The 27049-nt window shown below is 54.1% G+C and overlaps 2 protein-coding genes across 7 annotated transcripts in view; one reads left to right on the top strand and one right to left on the bottom strand.

The window, feature by feature from the left end:
* The window catches only part of LOC117651990 (potassium voltage-gated channel subfamily H member 8), a 68759-nt gene extending 67760 nt beyond the window's left edge, over window positions 1-999 (top strand). The window contains exon 16 of the mRNA XM_034396616.1: window positions 800-999. Within this exon, the coding sequence (XP_034252507.1) occupies window positions 800-999 (200 nt within the window). The remainder of the gene's footprint in view (window positions 1-799) is intronic.
* LOC117651946 (calcium-transporting ATPase sarcoplasmic/endoplasmic reticulum type) lies at window positions 654-26291 on the bottom strand. Of its 6 annotated transcripts, none has more exons than XM_034396564.1 (15): window positions 26138-26291; window positions 18958-19139; window positions 13556-13573; window positions 13066-13148; window positions 11276-11519; window positions 11054-11196; window positions 10701-10964; window positions 9592-10608; window positions 9306-9518; window positions 8873-9229; window positions 8620-8772; window positions 8409-8542; window positions 8211-8328; window positions 8006-8123; window positions 3206-5772 (listed from the first exon to the last, which is right to left on the bottom strand). In XM_034396564.1, exons 2-15 carry the CDS (start codon window positions 19073-19075, stop codon window positions 5681-5683), a joined length of 3072 nt encoding a protein of 1023 aa, XP_034252455.1. In that variant the 5' UTR covers window positions 19076-19139; window positions 26138-26291; the 3' UTR covers window positions 3206-5680. The 6 variants fall into 6 exon arrangements, with proteins under 6 accessions (XP_034252461.1, XP_034252455.1, XP_034252456.1 ...); XM_034396565.1 differs by lacking the exon at window positions 26138-26291 and adding an exon at window positions 21320-21472; XM_034396568.1 differs by lacking the exon at window positions 26138-26291 and adding an exon at window positions 20120-20254.
* Between the last annotated feature and the right edge of the window lie 758 nt (window positions 26292-27049).

The raw sequence follows: 27049 nt of genomic DNA, 5'->3' as shown, positions 1-27049 counted from the left end.
TTTAGGCCTAAGTAGGAAAATTGAGAATGACTTTCTCTGCTTCTCAAATGGAAATGATAAATGATTGTTAGAGTTAGAATTGAATAGGTGTACAATTGCTCCTTCAGCAATAGATTAATGTGATTTGGCACACTATGCCTTCCATATTTTCGAATGTGCCATGTATCCCTTCCATAACTTGTTTCTTTTGTTGTTTTTTTAAAAGGAGGTAATTTTACCTGATGTACTTTTGATTTGCTCAAAAGAGTAACAATTCAAAATTTTATCACTTGTTGTTTGCTTTATTTTTGTGATTCAAGCAAAATTTTTGGGAGAATGGGCTTTACCTGCAAAGTTTGGCTCCTCGATGTTGACTCGTGATATCCTAGTCTTCTATATCTCTGAGGCTTGTTATGACTCCTGTTACCTGCCTATATGTTGTACCTATTTGAAGAAATGTTGTGACTGTGTAAACAATATTTTTTTACTTTCAATCTAAATTTATCTGGTTGTTTACCATATTAGTATGTATTCTTGTGTTTCAAACTCATTAAACTCTTTCTAAAAACTGTGCAATTCTAATGTATATTATTTAGCCTTTCATTGTGAGTAGTGCGTTTAAAGTGCACCAAGGTGACTTTTAGAAAGCAAGGTTCCTGAAATCATGACAGCTCTTTTCCGGCCACCAGCATGGCTTTATTGCAGTCCTCATGAGTACAAAAGTTTCCAGAGCCAACAGAACTTCAACGCGGCATCAGCGTACAACCTTCACACACATTATTTTCTCCTCACAAATGTTTCTGTAAATTGTGTTTCCTAGGATGCCCTTTTGTACCCAAGAGCCAGTTCTTTGCTGTGCTGCCTTCTCCAATACTGACGAGCCTTCGGACCGTTGGCAGTCCCAGTGGGAGATTCAAGTCTGCGCACCGCACAAACAATTTAGAACCTCCCGACCAGAACCGACTGCTGCCAAGTGAAGCACAGAATGCACAAGGAGTACCACACCACCACAAGACATGAAATTACTTCAAAATAATTTGAGCGCCAAAAAGGCGGGTGGTTTTTAGTTGCAGTAGTTGGGTGATCTCCATTCAGCACAAAACATAACTTCACATAAACAACAAGTGATCGATGCCAGCATCCATCTTATAAATACATTAAATTTCTATTATGTATATATGTACACGTTGTGCTGATTTACTGTGCACTGAACCTACAATTCACCTGATGGTTGCTTATCTTGAAAATACTGCTCCAGAGCACGCCTCATTCGGTTGCTTCAATGCAGTGGGCAACAGTACACATCTTAGCCAGTCTTTTCAAATTGTCCAAGGGAAGACTCAGGATTACTGTAGGCTTTCAGAGAACATCTATAGATTTGTTAAAAACACACTTATCTATAACACAATGTCAACAAATAACAGTGTACACTGGCCAAGGAGCCTGACTGGAATCAACAAGTTACGATCTCAAAATAAATATACAACTTCATCAAAGTCACAGTTGTTGCTTTTAAAGTCAAGGATGGTCACATTTCTGAGCATTCGAAAGACTTCTTTTGAGTTATTGATCCACCCGGCCCTTGAAGAGTGGGCACAAAAAGTGAGAGAAAAAAGTATATAACAATGGATATGTATGGACCAGACTCACTCACTCTCTCCCATTCACTTACACACACACTATTCCACCAACTCACTATTGCAAACGTTGCCAGTAATGACTATGTAAAAAATTACAACAAAATAACTGCAGAGCTGAGCAATAGTACCTTTGAGAGAAACTGGCAAGATCAGTGAAAATAGTTGCGGAAAAGAGCAAATGAGCTAGTAAGGTCAGTACGAGGAAAGAGGATTAGCATTGACAAGTGAAAATAGGTATAGGGGCACAAGTAAAATTTAACAAGAGCAGAGAGTTCAAATACTGAAGAACAACAACTTAGAGGTCAAATTGAAAAGTTCAAGAACAGTGCATCAGAACACGATTTAAGGCATTCAGACAATAAGACCCAGAGCCAACAAAAGGTACATTCATGCCTTTTTGCAAAAGCACTTATTTGGGATATAGGAAGGCAGCTTTAAACAGTCGTTTTTGTCAAGTGTGCAGCCCGAAAGGCAGGCAAAGGTGAGATGAAGTGGAGCCCAGGCATTAGTTATTCTGGCAATATTTGCAATAAGGTAAAAATAATAGTAGATATTTCGCACACAAAAATCATTTTATTGTCTTGATGTGCATGGTTTCCATCACCACAATCACTATAAAAATTAAATTATTGTGTTTCTTTTAAGATCCTCATTTCTCTCCCACAGACGAGTTAAACTTGATACTTCAAAGGATTTTTTTCTTTTTTCATTTAAAAAAAAAAGAAGAACCCAATCACTTGTTTTGTGTCCAACGAAAGATTTCATCACAGACGTTTAAGTGCTGGTCTCTTCGCCAGACCTACTTGACTTTCTTGGGAGGTGGCACCGCTAGACAGAAAAAAAGAAAACAACAAAGATTAACAATCAAGAAGCGAACTTAGATTCATAGCAAAGTGACTTATTCATGATACTGCTAGCAATTATTTTTAAATTCTCTGATCAGCATATGCAAACACTTGCAACATCTAGAAAATTTTGAGACGAATGGAGTACTGTAAACCTAAGTGAAACACTTCATCAGGAAAGAGCAACAATTTTGTTAAGAAATAACATGGGGTCATATTGGGCAAGTGTTGATTGAAGAGACTTACGGCAATCTGGAGAGATGAGACAGAGTCCTGGCGCAGGCCTCGGAGGCATCAGGAGTTGGCAGTTCAGTGGCGGCGGACCAAGGGCCTTTAACTCCACTGTGTTAAATAGCGACACTCAACACACCACCGCACTCGATTGCTTGTTCCAGTGTTGTCAAATTTTGCTTGTGATGTGTCATATGCTTGTAGTTTGTTGGTATGTAAAACTAAATAAAACGGTGCACATGCTTGAGCATATGCTTAAAATTTTGCTCTAGTAGTCAAGTAGAGATGGGAAAAGACCCTCATGAAAGGCATGTTCTCATAAGAGTTATTTTTATGTGTAACAAAGCAAGTTAAAATCGAAATCAACTTGAAAAGCATTTGGTCCAATGAATGGCTGAAGACAGCATAACTGCATAGAAATAAACCAAGCTGGAGTTAGTTTTTATAAAAAATGGTGGTGTTAGTTTTATAATACAAGAGAAGAAACAGGTTAAGTTAGTAAATGCTTGCCATAGTTAAACTCCATATTTATTAATAACTTCAGTACTCCTACCTCCACAATACAGTTTATTTACAATAATTTCTCATTAAATTTGTGTCAGTTATTAAAAAGATGTTAACCAGCGTCAAACCAAACTGGAGGACTAGGGGCTGAGACTAGTGATAGATATACCTGCCCCCTTCCATGGTAAGGACAACAGTAGGAAGGACTATGCACACTTGTCACACTCTGTTTCATGAAAGGTTTAGTACAGACCTTTTATTTACAACGATGACCAGAGCATAAAGTGTTGCATTTATGGTGAAACAATACTGACCGTTACCAATTGTTGAGAAAAATCAACAATAGGTAGTATTATATTGACTGAGTTGCTATGTAGTTGAAAACAAGAGGCGGTGTTAAGGAAACTAAAACAATACTAACCACTGATGGAACCCTTACTTTGTCCTAGCTACTGTTATTACCATGATTAAGAAAACTCTCCAGTTTGACATCCTTCTCTTTTCGGGAAACACATCAAATATCCCATCACATCTTTCAAAGAGGAAATCTATAAACCTGGTTTAAAAACTACTTGGGCTACAATGTGTCAAGTCGCATATCAGTTGGTTCATGTGAGTATTCAGTCACCCTTCCACAAATTATTGAAGTCCATTTTAGGGATCAGCCTTTGTATTTTAATCCAACCACCACCAGTCTTCTACTAACATCAACTGAACTTCAATGTCAAAGTTTGCCCACTAGGAATGACAAATTATGACGGAAAGAATTAATCCTAGGTAAAGTGAAAACACTTACTAAATAGAGAATTTTTTTAAGGAAGAATTAAGTTTAATTTTCAGACGGTTGGAAGTCATATCAAGCAGTATTAATGACACCACAAACTTTCAGTGTGTTAGAAACAAATCAATTTACTTACCAACAATCACCATACTCAAATTTTCAAATTTTTATAAAGGTTGCCCCAACTAGAGCTTTCTTATGGTACTATGTTGGCTCACACTCAAGAACTTTCAACACCACACATGTAAGTAAACAACACTTGAACAAGCTAAAGTACCGCACATGCAAGTATTGGAGTCAACTCAAAAACATCAAATACCGTATTCATAACTAATGGAAACTAAGAAAACCTACCCTGTCACTAAAAAACCCAATAGAAAACAACAACGCGCAATTTAGAAATTTCGAGAGGTGAATTTGGAAACTGCTTTCATATTATTTCCCGATAGAACATGCACTGAATGTCCACATTTGGCAAATGGAAGCAAAAGTTGATGCAGGTTGTACAGACCTACACATTTTGGAATTCAATTGGAAGTAAAATAAAAAACTTTCAATTTTTTTTTAACATCAATCAAAGTTTAACTTGATGTAATCGCCTTTGAAGATGAGAATCTAATAAATATAGGCCTTCAACTCCTTTTAAAAATTTACTGTGCCAGAAAACTGGTGTTATCACAGCCCTAAATACCGAAAGACATAAACCTAGACACAAATTACACTGACCAAATCAACCTGTTCCAAAATAAGTCAGTCTGTCCCTAAAGACAATCAACAGCTTACAGATGAGACACGTAAAGACAAGCCTTCATCATCAACAATATCACCAGTTGCAGTTGCGCAACAGAAGGTACTATTATTAACAACCTAAGTAGTTTAGTTCTTTTTAAATTCTAAAAACTTTTAATATGGGGAGATTTTGAAATTTTCAAAGTGAAAAGGACATGCTACATCTTTTCTTTCTTTTATTCTATGCTATCACACGAAATAAATTGTCTCCTAGATGGTACAACTTCGATATCACTTCAAACAACTGAAAACTCAGCCTGAAGACAGTTCAGTGACATGATCTGGTATGGAACTGGATAGGAAGAAAACTTTTTACCAGCTCGAATAGTAAATGTGAAACCTAGAATACATATAATTAAACTACTGAGACACTGGACATTTCCAATACACTTTAACTTGCAATAAAGTTCACTCAGTACACTGCTCCCAGCACATGCACACACACTCACACAAACATTGGCATACACATCAACGTACCACTAATGAAGGATCAACTGTGACTGGAATGACAAATACAGTATTTACAGTATTCAATATTTGTCATCATTTATATGCTAGTAATATATGTATATATATAAATAAATATTCTTTCTAATTTATTTATTTATACATATATCTATGTTTATTGGTTCAATAAGTACAACCGAGAGAGTAGAAATTTTGGTTTACTACACTTCACTACTTGAGTTAATGCACACTCTTTCCAGTTGCAAACATACACCGGCACAACAAGCACTTTCAAACACGCTAAATAAATTAGATATAACAAAAATGAGAAGCAGAAACAAATACTACCAAAAATCACACAAAATTGTTTTTGTAAAAATAAAAAGGCACATCACAAAACAGGCACTTCTTTGATGGATTGTTGTGGATGAGAACAAGACAGTTAATGATGTAGATTTCTTCTTTCACAAATTGTTTGTGAGCGTATGAGTACACTTCCTGTCGCTTCTGCATTCACAACACTTCCGTGTGATTGGCATGGAATCAAGAATTTCACCTGTACCAATGAACCCATTATGTCACGTACACTTCGATTCACGGATTGAAAATAATTTCAAATGAGCCCAAATAAAGATCAGTGTTACACTAGATCAGCACAGCTACTGAATTCATAGTATTGCCATTCTTATTAACGTCAGTGGTCATAATTTTGTTTAAGATATGCAAAAGTCTTGATTTTTTTTTAACGTGCTGTTTTTTGCAATACTATGACTTCAATAACATTAACTTTAAGTGAGGAGGACCAGTTGTTTTGGAAAAGCTAGATAAACCATCCAGCTGCTTGCTGTTGAAATAACTATTTGACTGGCTGTACAGATCAATAGAAAATGCATGTCACAACCTCTGATTTGGCTAAGGCTAAAAAATTGCAACTGCACAGCTTTAGGATTGATTAAATACTAACATCTTAGGAGTAACAGCCAGAATAATTATGTTGGTCCCTCTTAAAAGTTGGAGAGAAATAAATTTAGAGAGAAGATAATGAAGCTCATAGTGTAAAGTGAATTCCTTTATCTTGAATAGTAAATATTTTTAAAACAGGAAGACCCATTGTCAAGCACAGTAAGATCAAATTAGAAGCAAGAAATTGCAACACATTCGCAAAGGAAAGCGGATTTAAGCACTCAGATGTAGCTAGGAGAATCGGTGGGGTTGAAGAAAGTCTTGTCATGCCAATTTTATCCCTAGTCAAGAACAATGACTTCAATTTGAACCAATGATTGATTTCTACAGTTTCATACAAAGGTCACAATAAATTACCAATGCATTCCAAATTTTCGGCACAAAATGTAACTGCAGAAGTCATTAAAATTAAAACTACAATTTGTATAGAATTAAAAAAATTGTCATGCTACATGTTTTAAAAAAACTGGAAGAAATCGTTGGAAGTAATAGGAAATTGTATATTTACAAAAAACAAAAGCCCTATTTACTGGAAGATACAAAGCAGTACATTGTTTGACTGCAAAATCAGGGACTATTGACCAAGAAACAGAGAAAAACCTAGCCAAAGGCAATACGCATCACTGCAAAATATATAAGATTGATTTAAAACATTGAAAAAAAAGACCATTGCGAAAAAGTTTGCAGGAAAAACACTATTTAAACAAGGGCAGAATAGGTTGAACTTGTACAATGAGACAAAAATCTCTTAAAGTGAACATTATCTGCTAAATGTTGATCACATTCTTCAAAACCTTAACTTATCACTGCTATGCACATGTTAAAGAATGATCTTAACTTCACATCAAAAGTCATGAGAAACAATGGAGGACAGATGGAAGACACAGAAAAAAAGACAAAAAAGTAAGAACCAAAAAGTAGTGGCAAACAAAAATGACGGGGGTGAAAAATATACCACACAAAATACCACTTGACATATCTGCCTACCGACAGCTACCGTAACGATGGATGGGGTGTTTCAGACAAAGTCAAAATAGTCAAAGCCTCGCCGCCGGTGCGGCTACAGGTTTGAGTTGAATCAGTTCAACAGTTCAGTTGGTCATCACAGCTCACTTCTCTTGCTCCACAAAGAGTTCTTCGTCCTCTCTTTGGGACGAGAGTCACTGCTGCATGCCCACACAGGTACATGCAGCCAAAAACATTAAAGTTTGCACTAAGTGTTCAGTCAACACATTGGAAAAAAATGTGTAAAGATGGAGGGGGGAAGGGCAGGCAGTTGTGGAAAATAGGGGAGGGGGCAAGGGGGAGGGAGGAAGAGCCAAAAATATATGCCTGCTCTTTGCACTGGTCAAATCACAAACACACTATCCTTCAGAAGAAGCGGAGCGGAGCAGTAGCAGGTCACAGATACCAAGGTTGGATGTTGGTCACAAAAGTATAAAAGTAATGACTGAACTTTAAGGTACAATCTCAATTAAACTGCACATGACTGAAGTTACTACATTAGCCATCCAAACAGGGCAAGTGTGTTGCCACCATGAAAGTCTGAGCACAAGATGAAGTGGTGCCTCTTCTTGTTGTCTTCTATAGGCTAAAAGCGCAATTCACACAAATTCACTCAGCAAATTGCATTAATTGGGCGTAAGCAGAAGGCGAGGCACGCAGACTTATCCTCCAAGTTCCCCCCTCCGGGAGATTGGCAGCCGTCGTTGTCTGAGGCTTAGCAGAGGCCGAGATGTTGGCCTAGATGGGTCCGTAGAGCAGCAGGCCAAAGAAAACTGCCCACATAATCACAATGCCATGCATGCCGTTGAGCATTCCCTTACCATCTGCCATCTTTCGGGCCACAAACTTCAAGGTCTCATCCAGAAGAACAACGGGAATGGAGAACTTCATTACTGTCACCCACTCCTCACCAGTCAGAGGGGTCACCTGGAACACAGTCTGCAGGAACGCACACAACACAAAATTAATTAAGGCAACTACTTTTTGAAGAATTATAATTACTAACAAATAAGGAATTAGACCTACCGCAAGGACTTCCACATGGAGAATGACAAAGTGGAGGGTGAAGGACAGAGCCATGGACCCAACGAGCCACAGGTTGCTCCATGGGGGCATGGCAATCAGGGACTGGTTCTCAGACAAGCTGCAGAAAAGAAAAAGAAAGAATTATACCGATGTGTGATTAGAATGTGTCAGCCGCAGTAGATCAGACAAGTATTATACCTGTTCATGGCGTTCAACATCTCAATGGTGACAAGCACAGACAGAGCCATGGTCATGGGGTGGGGATCGCTGAAGACCTTGCAGTCGAGACCCTTGAATTCCTCTCCACCACCAATGCAGGCCAAGTGGTGAGTCTGGAAAAAGAGACAGAAAATTTTAATTTCACCATAGACGTAGCTTTACAAACAGCAAACCAGCAACGCCAACTTACCACTTGGTAGTAGTTCATCTGGGGTCCGTTGGGGCAGTACATGAACCACCAGGTGGCAGCTCCGACAGTGGCGGCGCCGACGTAGGTACCAATAGCCATGTAGCGGAAGAACAACCAGCCAGAGATCAGGGACTCGTCGGCTCTCCTGGGGGGCTGAAAGATAAAAAAAAATCCACGTTGAATGAAACCAGCATCCTTTAAAAACCACAACACGCTCTTGAGGTGATTCATGAATGCTCCGCATGTCACTCACCTTGTCCATGATGTCGAGATCAGGGGGGTTGAAGCCGAGGGCGGTGGCGGGCAGACCGTCAGTGACCAGGTTGACCCACAGAAGCTGGACGGGGATCAGAGCCTCGGGCAGACCCAGGGCGGCAGTCAGGAAGATGGACACGACCTCACCGATGTTGGAGGAAATGAGGTACCGGATGAACTGCTTCATGTTGTTGTAGATGGCACGGCCCTCCTCGACGGCGGCGACGATGGAGGAGAAGTTGTCGTCAGCCAGCACCATCTCGGCGGCAGACTTGGCGACGGCGGTACCGGATCCCATGGCAATACCGATCTCGGCCTTCTTCAGGGCGGGGGCGTCGTTGACACCGTCACCAGTCTGGAAAGGAAGCGGCGCGGTAAGACCGTGGCGACAACGCAAGGTAAGTATGTTGCTGGAGGCATGGAGCACGCACCATGGCGGAGATCTCGTTCTGGCCCTGCAGGAACTCGACGATCTTGGACTTGTGGGCGGGCTCCACGCGGGAGAAGAGGCGGGCACGGCTGCAGACAGCCTTCTGCTCGGACAGGGGCAGGTCGTCGAACTCGCGTCCAGAGTAGGACATGCCGGTGACATCCTCGTCCTCACCGAACACACCGATACGCCTGCAGATAGCCTCAGCGGTGGCCTGCCGGACAGAGAATCCTTAGTTAGAAAACATAACAGTGGCGCGGTACTCGGGCAGTGCGGCCGACACCCACCTTGTTGTCACCAGTGATGACGATGACGCGGATACCAGCGTGACGGCAGCGGACGATGGAGTCGAAGACCTCCTTGCGGGGAGGGTCCAACATGCCGACGACGCCGACGAAGGTCAGGTTGTTCTCGTACAGGTGGAACTTGTTGGAGTCGCCAAGGTCCATCTCCTCGGGCTTCATGGGGTTGTCAGAGGTGGCGAGGGCGAGGCAGCGGAGAGTGTCACGGCCGGTACCGTACTGGCGGGTCAGGTCCAGGATGCGGTTCTTGAGGGTGGAGGTGAGAGGCACCTTCTGGGAGCCGAGACGAGCGTGCGTGCAGCGGTCAAGCACACCCTCGGGGGCGCCCTTGACGAACAGCTTGGGTCCGTTGCCGATGCGGGAAGGCTTCAGGGGCACGCAGTAGGAAGACATGGACTTGCGGTCACGAGAGAACTCCAGGGTGAACTCCTTCTTCCACTTGGTCTCGATGTCGTTGCGGACGACGATGGCGGTGGTGCGGCGGTCCAGGCCGTTCTTGGACATGTTGAAGGGGTTCATCTTCTCAGCCAGGACGATCAGGGCGGTCTCGGTGGCCTCGCCGACCTTCTCAAAGGCCTGCTTGAACTCGTTGAAGTCGATGGCGGAGTCGTTGCACATGATGCAGATGGTGCCCATCTCCTGCAGCGTCTCGTAGTCGGAAGCCTTGACCTTCTGGCCCTTCAGGAACACCTCACCGATGGGCTCGTAGGTGGAGCCGGTGATCTCGAACTCGAGGAAGCTGCTGTCGTTGCCTTCGATCTTGTCGAACACGAACATGCGGCTGACGGACATCTGGTTGGTGGTGAGGGTGCCGGTCTTGTCGGAGCAGATGACGGAGGTGCAACCCAGGGTCTCGACGGAGGGCAGGGAGCGCACGATGGCGTTCTTCTTGGCCATACGGCGGGTACCCAGGGCCAAGCAAGTGGTGATGACGGCGGGCAGACCCTCGGGGATGGCGGCCACGGCCAGGGCGACGGCGATCTTGAAGTAGTAGACGGCACCCTGCGCGAACGGAGAGGCACGTCGTCAGAAAAAACACGTAACATGACGCGGGGTTCGAACCGCGAACCACGGCGGCGGCGGCGCTACTGTACCTTGATCCAGGAGCCACCGTGAGCGGGGTCGTTGAAGTGGCCGATGTTGATAGCCCAGACAGCAACGCAGATGATGGAGATCACCTTGGACAGCTGCTCGCCGAACTCGTCCAACTTCTGCTGCAGGGGAGTCTTGATCTCCTCAGTCTCAGACATTTCAGTACGAATCTTACCAATGGCAGTGTTCAGACCAGTGCCGATGACCAGACCGCGCGCCTTGCCGGCGGCGACGTTGGTACCAGAGAACAGGATGTTCTTCTTGTCCTGCGAACAGACATCGAAACGAGGTCAGCACCGAACCAAGCAAGTTTCCGCAAAAAAATATGAGTCCAAATAATTTTGAACTTAGTTACCTGGTTGACGGCGCGGGGGTCGGGAATGGCATCAGTGTGCTTGATGACGGAGACGGACTCACCAGTCAGGATGGACTGGTCAATACGCAACGTCGTCGAGTAAATCTTAATAAGCCTAATGTCGGCAGGGATCTTGTCACCAACTGCGGGCACAAAAGACACGGAAAAGTTAAGTCAAGTTCAAGTCGATATTCGAGAGACAGAGATGGGCGAAATACGCACCTGACACCTCAACGATGTCGCCGGGGACGATCTCCTTGGCGCGCACCTTCTGGACACCGGTCTTGTCCCCTCGGACGACCTTGCCCATCTCGGGCTCATACTCCTTGAGGGCCTCGATGGCCGACTCGGCGTTCCTCTCTTGCCACACGCCGACGACGGCATTGGCGATGAGGATCAACAGAATGACGAAAGGTTCGACGAAGGCTGTGAGGGAGTCTTCGTGCTCTTCAAATAACGCGAGAACCTGCGGACAAGAAGGACAGAGAATGAGTGAGTAACTTGCTGGAGGGTGAAAAAGTGTCAAATTTGAGAGAGACAGTACAGGGGGGAGAGGCAGTGACGTAATTAGGCCGCGTACCCGGAGGTCAGTTCGAGAACGGCACCGGACCTAACTCAGCTGCTTCGCGAAGGGCCCGCGTGGCGCGACCACAACTCTAGACGCGTTTTGAGCTCCAAAGTCGCTAAACGGGACTCGAACCGATCGTGTGACCCCACCAATGGATTCCTCGTTCGAAGAGCAATCCATTGGTTAGGTCACACGTTCAGTTCGAATCCAATTTAACGACTCGGGGGCTAAAAATGCGTCCGCAATTTTGACCGCCTCCACCGGTCTCCCGGCCCACTGTGCGGCCCTGAATCCCTTGGGCCCTTCCGCGAAGGACCGGCGCGGACTTCCCCGGCGGCTCAGCCGTGTCCCTCGGCGCCCTCGGCACATCCGGCGCTCCTTTCAAGGTAAGGGGCGTGTGCGAGGAGCCCGCGCCGTTCCGCGCCGAGCCGAGCCAAATATTAATTTGGCGTCCGAGCCCCCGGCCCATGGCGTCCCTGGCGTCCGCGGCGTCCCGGCCGCAGCCTGCCGCAGCGCAGGGCCACCACCACCAGGCAGGCCGCGGGGCGGCAGGTTAGCAGGTGTGCCACCCCTGCCTGCCGCGCGGCCTGCCCGGCCCGGCCTTAGGCCCGGCCGGCCTGCATGTTATTTTCAGAGTGCGTTCGCCGCGCCTTGCGTCGCTTCGCCTCGCCGTGCTTCGCCGTTTGGCGGGGATAAGTGGCCATTCCGACGGCGACTCATCAATCGCCGGGCCCTCTTCCGCGAGCACGCCCACCAGGAAACGAGGGGAGGAGAGAAAAAGCGACCCGCCGCGGCCGGGAGTCGAACCCGGGCCGGGCACGTGCAGGCTCCTTCCTTCCAGTGCACCTCATTACCGCACCGCGCTGGGCAAGGCCGGGCCGGGCAAGGTCGCGGCGCCGCGAGAGGAGAGCAGCAAGGCGAGGGCTAAGCCGCCAGGCCCGCCCTGCGAGGGATAACTTTCCTCGACAATGCTAAAATAAAATGCTGGCCGGTGGCCGCGCGGGAGGAGAGGAGGGGAAAGAGAGAGAGGGGGGCCGCGAGGAAGAACGATGGACGGTGGACCAGCAGCGCCTTTGTGGCCCGCTGCCGTATATATAGCCCGGCAGCTACAGGGTGCCGCGGGGGTAGGGGTAGGCCAGGACGGCCAGGGCGCAACTACCGGTGGTGCCCGGGGGGGGGGGGGGGGAGGGCAGCCTACCCACCCCCCTGCCTCCGTCCCACGGTCCCAGGCGAGGTCCACCCAGGCCGCCACCGCTATCTCAATCTCGATGGCGTCCGCGGGCTACAGGCGGTACCTGCGCGCACTATCAGTGTGTGCCCTCCCCCTCAAAGCTCCCGTGCGCGCGGGCCGCAGGCCCCAGGCCGTGGGACACCTCCGAGGCGCGAACGCGTGGCGCACGTGGCAAGGGGAACGCAACACCAGAGTCCTGGCGACGATACTTACAAAAGAAATAATAGCAGCTAACAGCAAAATTTTGACTAATAGATCATCGAACTGCTCCAGCACCAACTGCCAGATAGATTTGCCTGAAACAGAAACACACAAACATTAACACCGTCGCCGCACGCGCCCTGACAGTGCACGCCCGATGATTGAAAACCAGCCCGTGTAAAAGCAAAAACTTTCGGGTCGTTTCACATTCTCGTCGCCCCATCCCTGCGAAACCCTTTAAATTACTTCGCGGCCCCATATCGATCTCAGTGTAATCCATCCCCGTGACCCCGCCGAGGGCCCCCCGGGGCACCACGGCACCGAGGGCCGCCGCGCCCCTACACCGGGAACACGCCCAGTGGGGCTCCAGCAAGGCCCATCCAGCCAGGTCTCGCTCCGTCTCCCTCGCACCCATGGGGCGTGTCGGAGAGGGAGCGACATCAGCCTCCAGGTTCCCACGAGCACCTCCTTCCAACTACTCACGACGCCGAGCGAAACTCACCCTCCTCAGCAGGCAGTTCTGAAACAGACAGAAAAACACAAACCGGTTAGCATTGTCATCCAGGAAAACCAATCACTTGCGCTGTCACAGCAACAGCGGCCGACTTGGCGGCTTGTTTAGAGTCTACATGGGTACACTGGAGTGCGCAGGCATTGCGCAGGCAGCACCTGCAGTGCCCCCCCCTCTCCCCCGCCATGGCTCAGCAGCTCCAGAGGCGGCCACCGCGCCGAGAGCATCATTAAAACACCCCCGCCCCGCCACCCCCGCGCCCGGAGACACCGCCCGCCGCCGCCCCGCCTCCCTTGCAGGCTCCAGTGCACTGCTTCCGAGGGTCTCTTTCGTCGCTCCGTCTCTCTCGCACTCCTAGGGCACCCCGTACGGGTGCGAGAGAGACAGAGCGACGACTCTCGTAGGCAGTGTGCTGGAGCAAGTGAAAGGTAACGAGGCCTGGCCGTGTCGCAGCCGCGTGCACCCCCCCCCCTTTCCCCCGGGGCCTGCCTCGGGGAGCAGGAAGAGCAAGGAGGGGAGGGGTGGGGCGTGCGGCTGGCGGGGCCAAAAATTAACCCCATCACGTAATTGTCAATTACGCTTCGATAACTACCCTTCACTAAGTGACGGAAGCCCCCGGGGCGCAGGCTGCTGGCGCAGAGGGTGGGCGAAACCGCGGTGGGGGGGAACAGGTGTTCCCGCCCACCAAATCCCCCTTCCCCGCGTCCTTGCCACGCCACTGGTAATCTCACCACGTGGGCAGTCGGGGCAGCGCGGCAACGCGGGGCCTCGGTAGTACCGCCACGCCGCCACCGCCTCCCGGGCCGTGCCGGGCCCCGCGGGGCCGCAGACGTCATTCTGATAGCGACACATGACGCCGTGCCCCCTCCACGCCACGCCCCGTCGACCCAAATACGCGCCAGCAGACGACGCGCAGCAGACGACAGAGAAGGCAGCCGCGGCGCGCACCGCACGCGGGGCCGAGCCAGGCCGAGCCGTCTCTCTCGCACCCACGCGGGACGTCGCCCGAGAGCGAGCGAGGCAGAGGGTCCTTGCGCGGGCCACGCACTGCACTGCCATCGCGGGGCATCGCCACGGAGAGGAGGACGCCGACGAAAAACGCAACGCAGGGCCGTCGGGGGGCGTACGGTGTAGGTGCGAGAGAGGCAGGCACCACCCTGCAGGCCCTCTAAGCCGCGTGTTCCGACAGCCAGCCGTCAGCGGCAAGCAGCCGAACACGGCGATTTACGGTGCGGACGGACGGGCGGCTAGCGGCCCAACGGGCGGATAGACAGACAGAGCGGCGGATAGAAAGACTGAAGGACGGTGGGATAGACTGAAGGAAGACAGACGGACGCCGCAGCTGCAGCATCGCCGAGCATCGCGCAGCGGCCGTTTGACGTCACAGGCCGAGACGCCGGGACGTCACGGGTTGGAAGACGAAGACGCCACAGCCGCGCCACAGTCCGTCTCTCTCGCACCTGCACGGCCTGCGCGGGACGCCCCGCGAGTGCGAGAGAGACAGAGCGACGACTCGGAATGAGTCTCGGTCGGCATAATCGCGGCATCGCGGAAACGCGGCGACGGAGTGCCAACGGGATCGACCGGGATCATTCGCCAGCCTCGTGCGCGGAGCTCGGAGGCGGCCCAAATCCCGGACGCGTTTTCAGCTCCAGCGTCGCCAAATGGGACTCGAACCGAACGCGTGACCCCACCAATGGATTGCTCGTTCGGAGACTCTGGAGCTCAAAACGCGTCTAGAGTTTTGGCCGCCTCCACCGGTCTTCTGGCTCATTGACGCCCTCGCGCCTCGCCACGCAACAAGTGGAAGCCGAACCACGGGGAGAGAAACAGTCAACCCCTTGCCCGAATGGCGGCAGTACACTCGGAATGTCCCACACTGAGATTTCCCATGTTACGAAGGAAAGGAAATGGCGCAAGCAAGGTGCGAACGTCGTTTCTCAAAAGTTTCTCAAGGCGAAAATGCTGAAAAAATCGCGTTGCGGAGAAAAAAATTTACAAAAAAAAAGTTTTAAAAACTTAAATTTCAAAAAGGTTTGAGCACTGTGTTCAAAAACAAAAGGCGACTCGTACGGAGACGACGCGAAATCGTACACCCGCTTTAGCGCTGCTCGAGCGCGGCGCGTGACGCAGAGCAACACGAGAACAAAGAATTACCACGACAAAAACTATAGGCGATGCTAAAAGCACAAAAATCAGAGTCCCGAATGTCTCAGATTTGCACTCGCGCTGTGTTCGAGACGGGGGTTTTTAACGGTGCACTAGCCTGGGTTGGCTCAGCCTCGCCCGGCTTGGCCTAGCCTAGCCGAGAGGCATGGGCGGTTCATCCCGTCCAATTCCTGCACCAGTCTCAGCGCGACCTTGCCCCCACCATCTTGGCCTTCTCGGCCACGCGGAGGTCCTCGGTCCTCCCCTCCAAGGGCGTCCCGGCGAGCACAGCCACCCGGAAGAGGGGGAGGGGGGTCATCGCGGAGGGAAGGCCTCGCCAGTCAAAACGCGCGCATGCGGGTGGCACACTGGTGGCACCCGGTGCGTCTCGGAGCCAAGGGACGTGCTCCAGCCGCCACTGCATCGCGTCGCTCCGGATGCTCTCATCAGCGGCACCAGTCAGCTCTAATAGTGGAAAGAGGGGGGGGCGGTGCGTGAGACTCCATTAGCTTTACATGAGGCGCGGCGATCCGCGGCGGAAGGACGCGCCACTCCGCGGCACTGTCAAACACCTGAGCGCCGGGCGGAGAAGGGAAAGAAAATCGAGAAAAAAATCGGCGCTTGCGATTCCTTATCAGGCGGGATTCGACACGCGGCGCCGGCGTTCGAATCTCTTGCAGGAACCGTCGCAATAGACGCGACACCGACCCACGCCCACTAGCAGTCGCGCTGTCTCTCTCGAGGGGCGCGCCGCGTAGCCGCGCAGGTGCGAGAGAGACAGCGCGCAGGGCGTTGACAGGACAGAGGCCAAGGACGCCGAGGCGGCCAGCACTTTCCCGCGAACATGGGAAATCTAAATCTCCCACTACGAGCTAAGCGACGAAACAAGGAGGTTTTTCGGCCCGGGTTCCTTCAGAAAACAAACCAAACCGACGCGCCCCGCCCACCTACGACTCAGCAGCCGCGGCCGGGAAAAAAGGGAGCGGAAAAAGCGCGCGCGGCCGAACCTCCCAGACAAGCCCGCCACCGTCGGTCGCGGGTTCGATTCCCCGTGGTGCCGTCGGTTTCTCCCCGTTTTACAGGTGTGGCACTGCACTGCGAGCCGCAAAGTGAAACAACGGGCGCCTTATCTGCCGCGACTCCACTGGGCTCTACGCCGCCCTCTATTTCCGTCCCACTTCCACACTCATAATTAAGCGGCCGCGGCCATCAAGCAGTGCGTCTCTCTCGCACCCCCACGCGTCGCGCCGAGAGAGACAGAGCGACGAGACACTGTCGCGGTGCGTCGCCGGGGGTGTGGGCTCGACGGGGAGGTGGCACTGTCAGATGAGAGTCGCGTCGCGGCGTCTCTCTCGCACCCCCGGCGCGCGCCCGCGAGTGCGAGAGAGACGGAGCGGCGACCGCGGAATCGGTATCAAAATGGCTTCGGCGCACCTGAGCCAAAGCGTAGCGCCGCCGCGCCGGGGCCGCCGGGGCCGCCGGGGCCAGCAGGTCAGCGATCCAAGGTCGTCCATACGACGGCGATTCATTTAAATACCGCGCTGCGCTGCGCTCCGCCAGTTTCCGCCGGGCTCGCCTAGAGGTAGAGGCTCGCCGCCACCGGCCCCGCCGGCCACTGCACAATCACTTGACCCAACGCGGCGCAGCGGACACGTCGGACGGGGCGGCGGGCGGCGGGGACAAAGCTCGGACAAGGGGCTCAACTACACCGGCCGGCGGTCAGGCGCGGGGGCGGGGCGGCGGGGGCGGCGCGGGGCGGCGCGGGGCGGCGCGGGGCGGCGCACCCCGCGTTGCGTAAGAGCGGTGGGGGGACACCTTTCCGAACGGGGCACGCCACGCAAGCCAACGCCATTGCCCTTTTCATGACGTGACACCGACAACGCAGCCCAGAGGCCAGTGTTCCGCGCGCAGGGAAGTCGCTGCCGACACGTCAGCCCTCTGCTTGCGGCTTTGCAGCAGCACGACCGCGGCGACGTCGCGAAGGCCGCGGCCAGGACGACGTCGTCCGCGCACACGTGTCGGCGCGAGGCGGCGGACACGTGGCCCGTCCCGTCCGTCATCGTCGTGGACGTCGTGGACGTCATGACGCACCTCCAGCCACGCCACGTCACGCACCGCCGACGTGGTCGACGACGACACTCGCTTCAATCAGCGAAAGCACGCGCGTGCCGTGCCGTGCCTCAAGCCGCGGCCGCGGTAACCGGCGCGACGCACCGCGCACCGTTAACGCGATCGGCACCCCTCCCTACCTCCCCCCTCCCCCTCCTCCTCTTCCCTCACTCCATGCCGCGGATGGAGTGGCGTGGAGTGGCGCGGCGTGGCGCGGCGCGCGGACAGAAAGGCGGGCTTCGCGTCGGCTCCGCCGCCGATAGGTGTGTGGAAAGCACAGTCAAAGCTTTGACATGAGATGAATGCCAAACGAAGCGCCTCGCCGTGCCAAGGCACCAAGGCACTCAGCGCCGTCCCTGCCCAGGCTGAACTAGTGTGCAAGAAATTATTCCCTGATACAAAATACTCAAACAATAGGAACAAATTTAATAATGACTAAACCTAGAAATTTAACCCCAACTACCCAAGCACTTACAAAATTTAAGGGATGTCACCTTTAATAATTAGAAAGAAGACACGTAAAAAAAAAAATTGCCATTCAAAATTGAAGGCAGCTACACGAACAATCAAGATAAGGGGTATCTGAGAATTCCCACAGATTAGAGGCAAGGGTAAACAAGGATACAAAGTTGAACTCCTTGGTTATGAGCATGGTACCCTGGATGTTCTGGCAACAGTAGCCTCACCACCAACGGCACTACACAGGATAGAGCCAGGAATGCAACAGACTATCCACAAGGGAGACCACCCAGATTAAGAGTGTAGTAATGAGTAAACAATGAGAGCCAGCACAGTCTACCCCCGCTAAATCCTTGGCAAACAACTGTATCAAGGTGTGCTAGACGACTGCGAATGCGCTGCTGAGCTGGTTGCAGCCCAATGGGACACGTCACCAAGAGCAAATATAGAAAACAAGAGCAGTGGAAAAGAACATGTCTAGAACTCTAAACATAATTTGAAAAAAAAAAAAAAAAAATCAAGTGGATACAATAAGTAAGTTTCTGACAAAAAAATCTTTAGACTGAGAACAATGAAAATGAATTATTCTAGATTTGGTCCTGGATGCTGTGTCCATAAACATTTAAAAAGTTCCTATACTCAACATTGTTGACAGTTGTGAAATATTAAAAACTCACCATTAAGTCCATATTTTTCTTGGTTCCTTTTAACTTGATCTGGTGATAAACCTCTCTCAGTGTCGCAGCTGAAGTAGTTTAGGACTTCGTCCACAGTTTTGGTGTGGGCGTCTTCCATGGTTGCTGATGTGGTTCTGTCAGTGTTTCATCAACAGAACCAACCAGCACTGCTCACAGAAGACCTGCACATAAAAGAAACAAAAAAGCTATGAAAATCTCACTCTCATCAAAGGTACAACTTGTGTTGCAATGTTCTCCAAGTTTAAACAAGGTTGATTTAAGCGGCAATACTAGGCAAAGGATTCCAGTGTCCAGAAAATAACAGCACTGAGATCAAACATTGCATAAGCAGGAATAATGAAATGCAGACCATCAAAAGAAAACAAGTATAATAGTACCAAGAGGGACAGACAATTTTTAAAATAAGACGCAGCAAAAGTTCGGAGAACATGACAACACTTCGATTACAGAATCACTGTCTAATATCCTGTCTACTTTGGACATAACCAGGGACTTGGGCCAAATCACTACCTTCCAACCTTAAGACAGAGGCGGCAGCAAGGTTTGGATTCTGATAAATTTGTTTTATCGAGAGAAAGAATGGAACAGTCTTGCAATGTCTGACGAGGTTAGGGCAAACTAAAACTTGCATCAGGGGCTCCTTCTGAGCGTGGCATGTTACCAGCCCCCGCAGTGGCCAACCCCAGCACCAAAACATACTCGGTGCTAGTTTAAATCACTAGCGACGCACTCGCATTCATAAACTAACGGACCTGGAAGACGTCACAGATGACTATGCGAAGGCAGCTTCCGAATGAAATGTGCTCACGAAGGTTATAAACTCACCGATATCACAGATACAGCGAAAGCCCACCTACTTCTGCTAAAACGCAGCAGCCAGATCGCAATCAGTACTCAAATTCAGTCTATTCAATACACTAAACGGTCAAAATCTGCACATTTTGGAAGTAGACCAGGCAGCAAACACTAACGTCATCTTCTGGCCATTCACTGTGTATCGCTATCGCTCGCTTGACTCGACTGAACTCGAGTAGGAGGCCGGACACCACTACGTGAGACTGACCGAGTGTTGAACCCTAGTGAACCCAACAAGTCCCAAGGATCAATGACAGATGAGACACGAATAAAATACTTAAAGCACCTCGCAACAGTCGGATGGCAGGTACGTGATCTTTCTAACTACTGTCCCGGTTTTAAGGTTATCTCCTCCACTGCTGCGGGACGGGTCCCGTAGAAGGAGAAGGAGAAGGCGGTGCGCTCTTGACTACGGCATGTGGAGTCTCCTGATTGGCCGCCGGGCCGCGTGACGTCACAGTCAGCTGTACCGGCGCGCCAACGGTTCAAACGCGGCCGGAGAACTCGACCGCCAGCGCCGCCGGACAGACACGGATCCAGGGGGCGTGATGGAGGCCCTGAGCCAGCTGGATGGCAGGCAAACAGCTCTACTTTGCCGCAGCACGTAGAGAAAAAGTGCAGCATTGCCCTTCCTCAGAAAAATCCTGGATCCGCACCATGCGGAGCTCGGCCTTGCTCTGGGCCTCCGCGAGCTTTCCGTGACGCCCGTTCCGCTGCACTTTCACTTCACTGCGGTTTTCCCGACATGGGGTGTGCATTTTGGAGGAAGCCTCCTCGGGGCGGCTGGACGACGGCGTGCCTGCCGCCAGGCCGACGCGGCTTAAGCTGTTTTTAGCGACACACATTTCTCCGCTCGAGTGGAGCGACCAGCGCGACCAGCGCGGCTGAAGCGGACAAGCCGAAGCGAAGCGACCGCGCGATCAAAAATAAATCCGACTCCTCATCCGCCGGCCCGCTGGCGCCCAGAGGCCCTAGCGGCGTGCTGGCTGCTAGAGGCGCTGGGCGGAGGTTCGAACCGTGCAGCGCGCAGCAGGTCTTGCTGGCACGCCTCGTGGCACGCCCTCTCGCACTGAATCCTTTTGCACTTTTCTTTTTTTGGGGGCCGCGGGGCCGCCGTCGCGACAGCATGGCGGCAGCCCCGGGACAACCTTCGGCGGCGCGGCCAGCTCGTCCTCGGCGACGTCCCTGCCTGTGCCGAGGCCCGCTAGTCCACCAGGCCCGCGGCGCGCCGCCAGACCGCCACTCCGACGATCACTCATCGCCCCGTCGCTGCCCGTCGCACGGCGGCACGGCGGTCGCACAGGCAGGCCGTCCCCGAGACTTCCCCGGACGGGACGGGACGGGCCTCGAGCCGCGCAGACACAAGACTCACTCACACAGCCCCGCGCGCACACCCACACACGCACACACTCGATGCACTGAAATCACTGCACTGTATCCTCTGTGGCGGGGGAGTGCACTTGCAGTGCGCTTGCAGTGCACGCACCGTGGAGATGTGCAGCCCGCGGCGTGCAGCCCACTGCGAGTGCCTCTGCCTCGGCGGTCCCCGGCGCTGCCGAGTGACGTCGAGTCGCCAACGATATGCGCTCGGCTCGGCTCCGTTCCACCGGGCGGCTGAGCTGCGGACTGGCTGGGCCAGGGCCTAAGGCCAGCAGGGTACGCCTGGCATACGCGAGGCGCCACGGGGAGGGGGAGGGGGAGGGGGGGATCTCAGGCACCCCTTCCCCGCCGCGCGCCGCGCCTCCCCCACCCTGCGGCACCCCGCGGCTAGTGGGCCCGCCGCCTGGGGGTCATCCCCACGACGCCGCGGCGGCTGAGGGAGCTGAGGTTAGTTTCGGACTTCCCTGTCGGAGCCGGGAAGGGTGGGCCGGGACGGCGGGGTAGCTGGGCCTCGTGCGAACCTACCCCTCCCCTCCCCTCCCCCTCCTCGACCGTCATCCCGGGAAAAGGCGGCTGCCAAGACGGGCCCCTGGTCGCCCGCACCTTCCCGCTGCCGTGGCGCAGCCTAGCGCAGCCGTGCCGCGGCGGCGTGGTGCTGGCCCGCCCCCCGCCCGCCCCGCCCGCCCCGCCCGCCGTGCCTACGGCGGCTATTTTCACCGCGCGAGTAAGTCTCCCTCCGTGGCGGGGCGCCGCGAGGCACGGAGACAGCGCGTGGAGGACCGCCCCGCCCCGCCCCGCCGGGGAAGTCCGCGACCACCTCGGCCCACCCCTACCTAAGGACCGGTGCGTTACATGCCCTTCTTGGTGGGCGCACCTTCGTCTTCGTCCCTGATTGCTGAGGGTGGGTCAACGTGGACCTGAAGTCCACCGGGCGTTCCCTCTGCGGCGTGGTCCATCACCAAGGCCCAGATGAGAGTCCGAGGAAAAGGCGGAAACTGCTGGGATGCACCGAACGGAAAACGCCCTAAAAAGTGCGTTCCTGCAAGACAGCGGCGTGCGCGTCGAGCGAGGTCCCTGCCCTGTCGCGGTGCACTGCACTGCACTTTCCCAGGCCCCGCGTCCCACCAGCCCCAGCACACACAAATTCGCGCCGCACTAACTGTCCGAATCGCTGTCTGTCTGGCCGTCCGTTCGTCTGTCTGTCTGTCCGTCCGTCTGTCGCTTCCGGCAGAGTGCCGTCTTGAGTCGCGGGGTCGGCGACCTGGCGGGCCTGGTGTTGCACGCGCCTGTCCACGCCCCCTCCCCTTCCCTCAACTCCCCCGCGATGCAGGACTGCGTCGCCGTCCCCAAAACCCATCCGTCGCCGCCGCCGCCCCCTCCCCTCCGCCTTCCATGTGCTAGCCTTGGCCAGGCCGGCCGGGCCAGCCTTGGCCATGAGGCACTGCAGCGTGGCAGCGACGAGCGGCGCGCGTGTTTTGGGGCTCAAGCTGAAATAAACCGTTCCGAACCCAGGCGTGACCGCCCTCGACCTCGCCCCCTCTCTCTCCCACCCCGGTGCGACGGGCGCGCGCCGGATTTCTCATCCGCGAAGGACACCGCGTCTGGGATTCCGAGGCGACATTCTGCCGCGGCCAGAAGTAATCGACTTGACGCCAGCTGCCCGAGCGGTCTCTCTCGCACCCCCACGCGGACGCCCCGTGAGTGCGAGAGAGACAGACAAAGCCTCGCCGCGTTGCGACCGCCATGCAGAACCTTTTTAGAACTCGTTCGTTTTGCTGCTTTTTTGTGCGGATTGCGAACGGGTCGGGGTTGTGACAGGCGGTGGATGACTCATGCCTCGCGCACCTCCAGGTGTGGCCGGGCCGGGGCGGGGCGGGGTGGCCCTCGGACAGGACACACCCTCCGCTGACACGGGCGGCGCGGTGCCGGCCCGGTGCCGGCGGTGCGCTGTCGGGGGCTAAAGGTGCTCGAAGGGGCGGCCGGGCGGCGCGGGGGAGCGGGCGGTTGGGGTGCGCGGTGGCACTGCGGGGCTCAGATCAAAATAGCGCCCTGCAGGCCGGGGCGGGCCGGAGACTTGCGCAACTAAAGCCTACGCCGCCGTGCCGCCGTGCCGCCGTGCCTACTCGCCAGCGACTGGCCGGCGTAGTGGCCCGTGGCGTCAAGCAGCGCCGAGCCGCGAGCACTATCACTGGCGATACCCCGCGCCGCAGTGACCGGCCCGAATGCGTGGGGTAGCGTCGCCAGCTTCGCTTTCTCCTTCACACTGCTGACAGTGGCGGACCCAGAGTCCCCCTGCGAGGGGGCAAAGTAGCATTTTTTTTGCCGAGGAAAGCACCTATTTGAACCGATTTGAACTCAAGCGGATTCCCAGAAACCGCAACGCGCAACGTTCACGTTGAAGAGGGAATTCCTCGCTGCGTCCGGCTTTCGCGCGAACAAAGAGGCAAACGAGCGTAGCTGCAACACACACACGCGCGCGCACACACACACACACACACACAGAGGCACACGCTCGGCTTGCAGCAGGCGGTAAAACCTTTCTTCGCCGCGCTGCAGGCCGCTCCACCCCTTGACTGTCCGGACGGACGGACGGAAGGACGGACGGACGGACGGACGGAATAGCGGCGGGAAATGGCTTTGGCGCCAACGGGCGCGCCGCGGTCTGTTTGGGCAGCGAGCTGCAGCAAGTCGACTTGCAGTGTGTGTGTTCCTAGTCTAGACTGCCCTCGTTGGCGTGGCCAGCGCCCCGGGCCCCGGGCCCTGGGTTCGCCACCTACGCCGTGCCGGCCGTGCTACAGCAGCCCCACTCCCGCTGACTAGCGAAGCGAGGCAGTCAGCCCCCCTCGACAATAGAAGCCCCTCACCGGCGGCGGCGGCGGCAGCACACTGTCGATCTGTCTCGCTCGCACTCACGGGGCGTCCCGTGTCGGTGCGAGAGAGACAGAGAGAGACTCTCGGATTCAGTCTGCAGGGGGAACCAAAGCGAACATGAGAGAAAGTCGCGGCCGGATCGACAAAACAGCGAATGCACTTCGGCCGACTTCGGCGAGCGAAAGGGGAGAACAGGCGGGAACGAAGGATAAACTGGGAGGGGGGGGGGGATTCGTGATGGGGCGCATCGGGGCTTGACGGGCGGGGCGGGGGGAGGGGGGGGGGAGGGCGCGAAAAGCCAGCACCAATATGCCAGGCCGATTTACGCCTTATTACTCTCACGCTGCGAAAGCGATGATATTTGTTCGGAAATTTCTTTTAAACACGCTCACACACACACACACACACACACACGCAGACGCGGGGAGTAAGGTCGTGGCGCGCAAGCTTGGGGCTGAAACGGGCAGCAGCCTCCCAGTGCCTCCCAGGCAGGCCTAACCCCTGCTCGCCTCTCGGGCCGGCGCGGCGGCGGGGGTTGCCAAGAAGTTAGAATGTCACTGTCAATTTATGAACGGGCTATTTTGAAAGCAAAAAGAGGCGCCTTGTGCGCGGGAACAGTGCAGGCGCAGAGCCATTGCCGGGGGTGGTCCGCGGGCTCCGCGGAGGGAGGCACCCCGAAGGCTGCCGAACGCGGTCGCCGGTCAGGACTCGCGCACTCGGCGTGCTCCAGCCGCGGTTCGACTCCCGGCAGGCGCCGCCGCGGTTTCCCGAAGCGCGCGTTTTCGCGAAATCAAATCGGTGGACCGGTGCCAGGCGAGTATATTTAAATTCCCAGTGTCGCCGCAAAGGCAAAAGCGTGCGCCTGGCGGCCTGGCACACAGATCCCGTGACACTGGACGATGTTGTTCGGATTTATTTACGTAGGGCCACGGGCAGAGGCAGCCACAGCGCGGGGCGTCCCGTGCAGGTGCGAGAGAGACAGAGCGGCGAAAAGGTCTCTCTCGCGGAGAGTGGGCGCTTGGCCGCGCGTGCCAACGGGACGCGATATCCTTGTTCAAGTTACGACGCGACGCGGCGCGACCCTGAAAAGAGCGCTCCCCCTCCACCGCCACCTTAACACGCAGCCAGGGGGTGACAAGTGCCAGCCATATTGTTCCCATCGCACGGCGCGGCGCGGCCAGCCACGCCGTGGCCGTGAGGACTCAGGAATACCGCCAAGAATTGCTATTATGGACTCCTTGGCAGCCTGGCGCTGAGGGTGTGCAGCCCCGCCAGCCCCGCCAGCGGCACGGCCTCTGGGGCCTGGCAGCCCGGTGCCCACAATGTGCACCTGAGTCACCATCTCCCAGGCCGGGCACAGCGCGCCCCAGCACCAGGCCAGGGGCGGATCCAGGGGGCAAAAGGGGGGAGGGCAACTTTTGCTGCATCCCCTCCTGAACCCGCCTCTGGATCCCTCCTGGCTTCAGATGCTTCCGCCATGAAGGCCCTCATGAATTCACACTATGTTCTTCAGCTGCCACCGGCTGCCACAGGAGTCCATGGTGTGGGCCACCCCTCCACCTCGCCAGGCGTGAGTCCGTATTGAGGTCCACACTGCGGCACTGCAGCCTAGGCCGGCGAACATTTTCTTTGCCACCGTCTCTCGGCCCCAGCAGGCGCAGGGCCGCAGGGCTCACAAATGGCAATTAGCTCGACTTGTCACTTCCTTGTCCGCAGGGTGGCCCGTAAATCTCTCGTCGCGGTCCTCCCAGGCGGCCAGCCAGGCAGGCAGCCAGGCGGCCGGGCAGCTAGGCCCGTGGCCGGGGCGCCGGGCGTTCGTTCCAAGTCGGTTCACCCTGGCCGCCCCGCTGCCCGGTGGCCCTGCCCCTCGGCGGCGGGCGGCGGGCGGCGGGCGGGCGGCGGGCGGGCGGCGGGCGTCCGACAGGTGGGCGCGGCGGGCGGGCGAGGGCGGGCGGTACTCGTAATCCACTGGTCGACACTTTTTGCACTTTTCGCACTGAGGCCACGCACTGTCTTGACGCACTCTTGGCACTTTCACTTGCACTCCACTTACCGGCGGGTCACTAAAAAAGTCTTTGTCGCGTTCACACTCCTGCCCGTGTGTTCATCACAGGCGCGGAGAAGGGAAAACGAGTGTGGGGGAGAAATGAGTGCAACTCTTGCGTTGCCGAACGGAACAGGCCGCCCCCAGCCTCGGCGGGCCTTTAAGTAACCTCGTAGCGACGGCGGCAGGGGAGGGGGGGGGGGGCTAGGGACAGGCTAGGCGTCCCCGGGACAAGGGCTGGTGCCAACTCCCCGGGCAAAAACATTCGGTACAGCCTTCGGCCATGCTTCGCCACGACGGGGAACAGGTTAGGGGGGCTCGTGCGGGTCGCGCATTGGCCGCGCACGTGTGTGGCTGGAGCAGACCGGCGCAGGCGGACGAAACTAAAGACGCGTTTTGAGCTCCAGAGTCGCTGAACAGGACTCGAACCGAACGTGTGACCTCACCAATGGATTCATCGTTCGGAGAGCAATCCATTGGTGGGGTCGCACGTTCGGTTCGAGTCCTGTTTAGCGACTCTGGAGCTCAACACGCGTCTTTAGTTTTGTCCGCCTGCGCCGGTCTTCTTGTCCACTGTGGGACGTACGGGCGTTGTGCCGTGTTACGCCTTTAGTTTTACCAGTGCCCCCTTTTTTCAGTGTGGTCGCGGAGCAGGTCATGTCCGCCGGCGTGCAGGTGCGACCGATCGAGCGGCTCGTGAGCGCCTGTCTTCCTTTGCGATCCCTATCTCTGAGTTATCTGTCAACGTCGCGCATCCTGCACAAGGACTCGCCGCACTGCCGGGGGGACGGCCAGGGATCACCGGTAGAAAGGACAGCAAAAGTACACGTTTAAATAATTTTTTTTAACGTTTGTTTTTGGGAAATTAATTTTTGTTTGTAGTGGCTAGGCTATTTTTTTTTTCGATTTTTTTTCCGCCTG

Source organism: Thrips palmi, unplaced genomic scaffold (genome assembly GCF_012932325.1).
Source record: "Thrips palmi isolate BJ-2018 unplaced genomic scaffold, TpBJ-2018v1 HiC_scaffold_6, whole genome shotgun sequence".
Classification (NCBI taxonomy): domain Eukaryota; kingdom Metazoa; phylum Arthropoda; class Insecta; order Thysanoptera; family Thripidae; genus Thrips; species Thrips palmi.
This window is presented reverse-complemented; position numbering and strand designations above follow the sequence as displayed.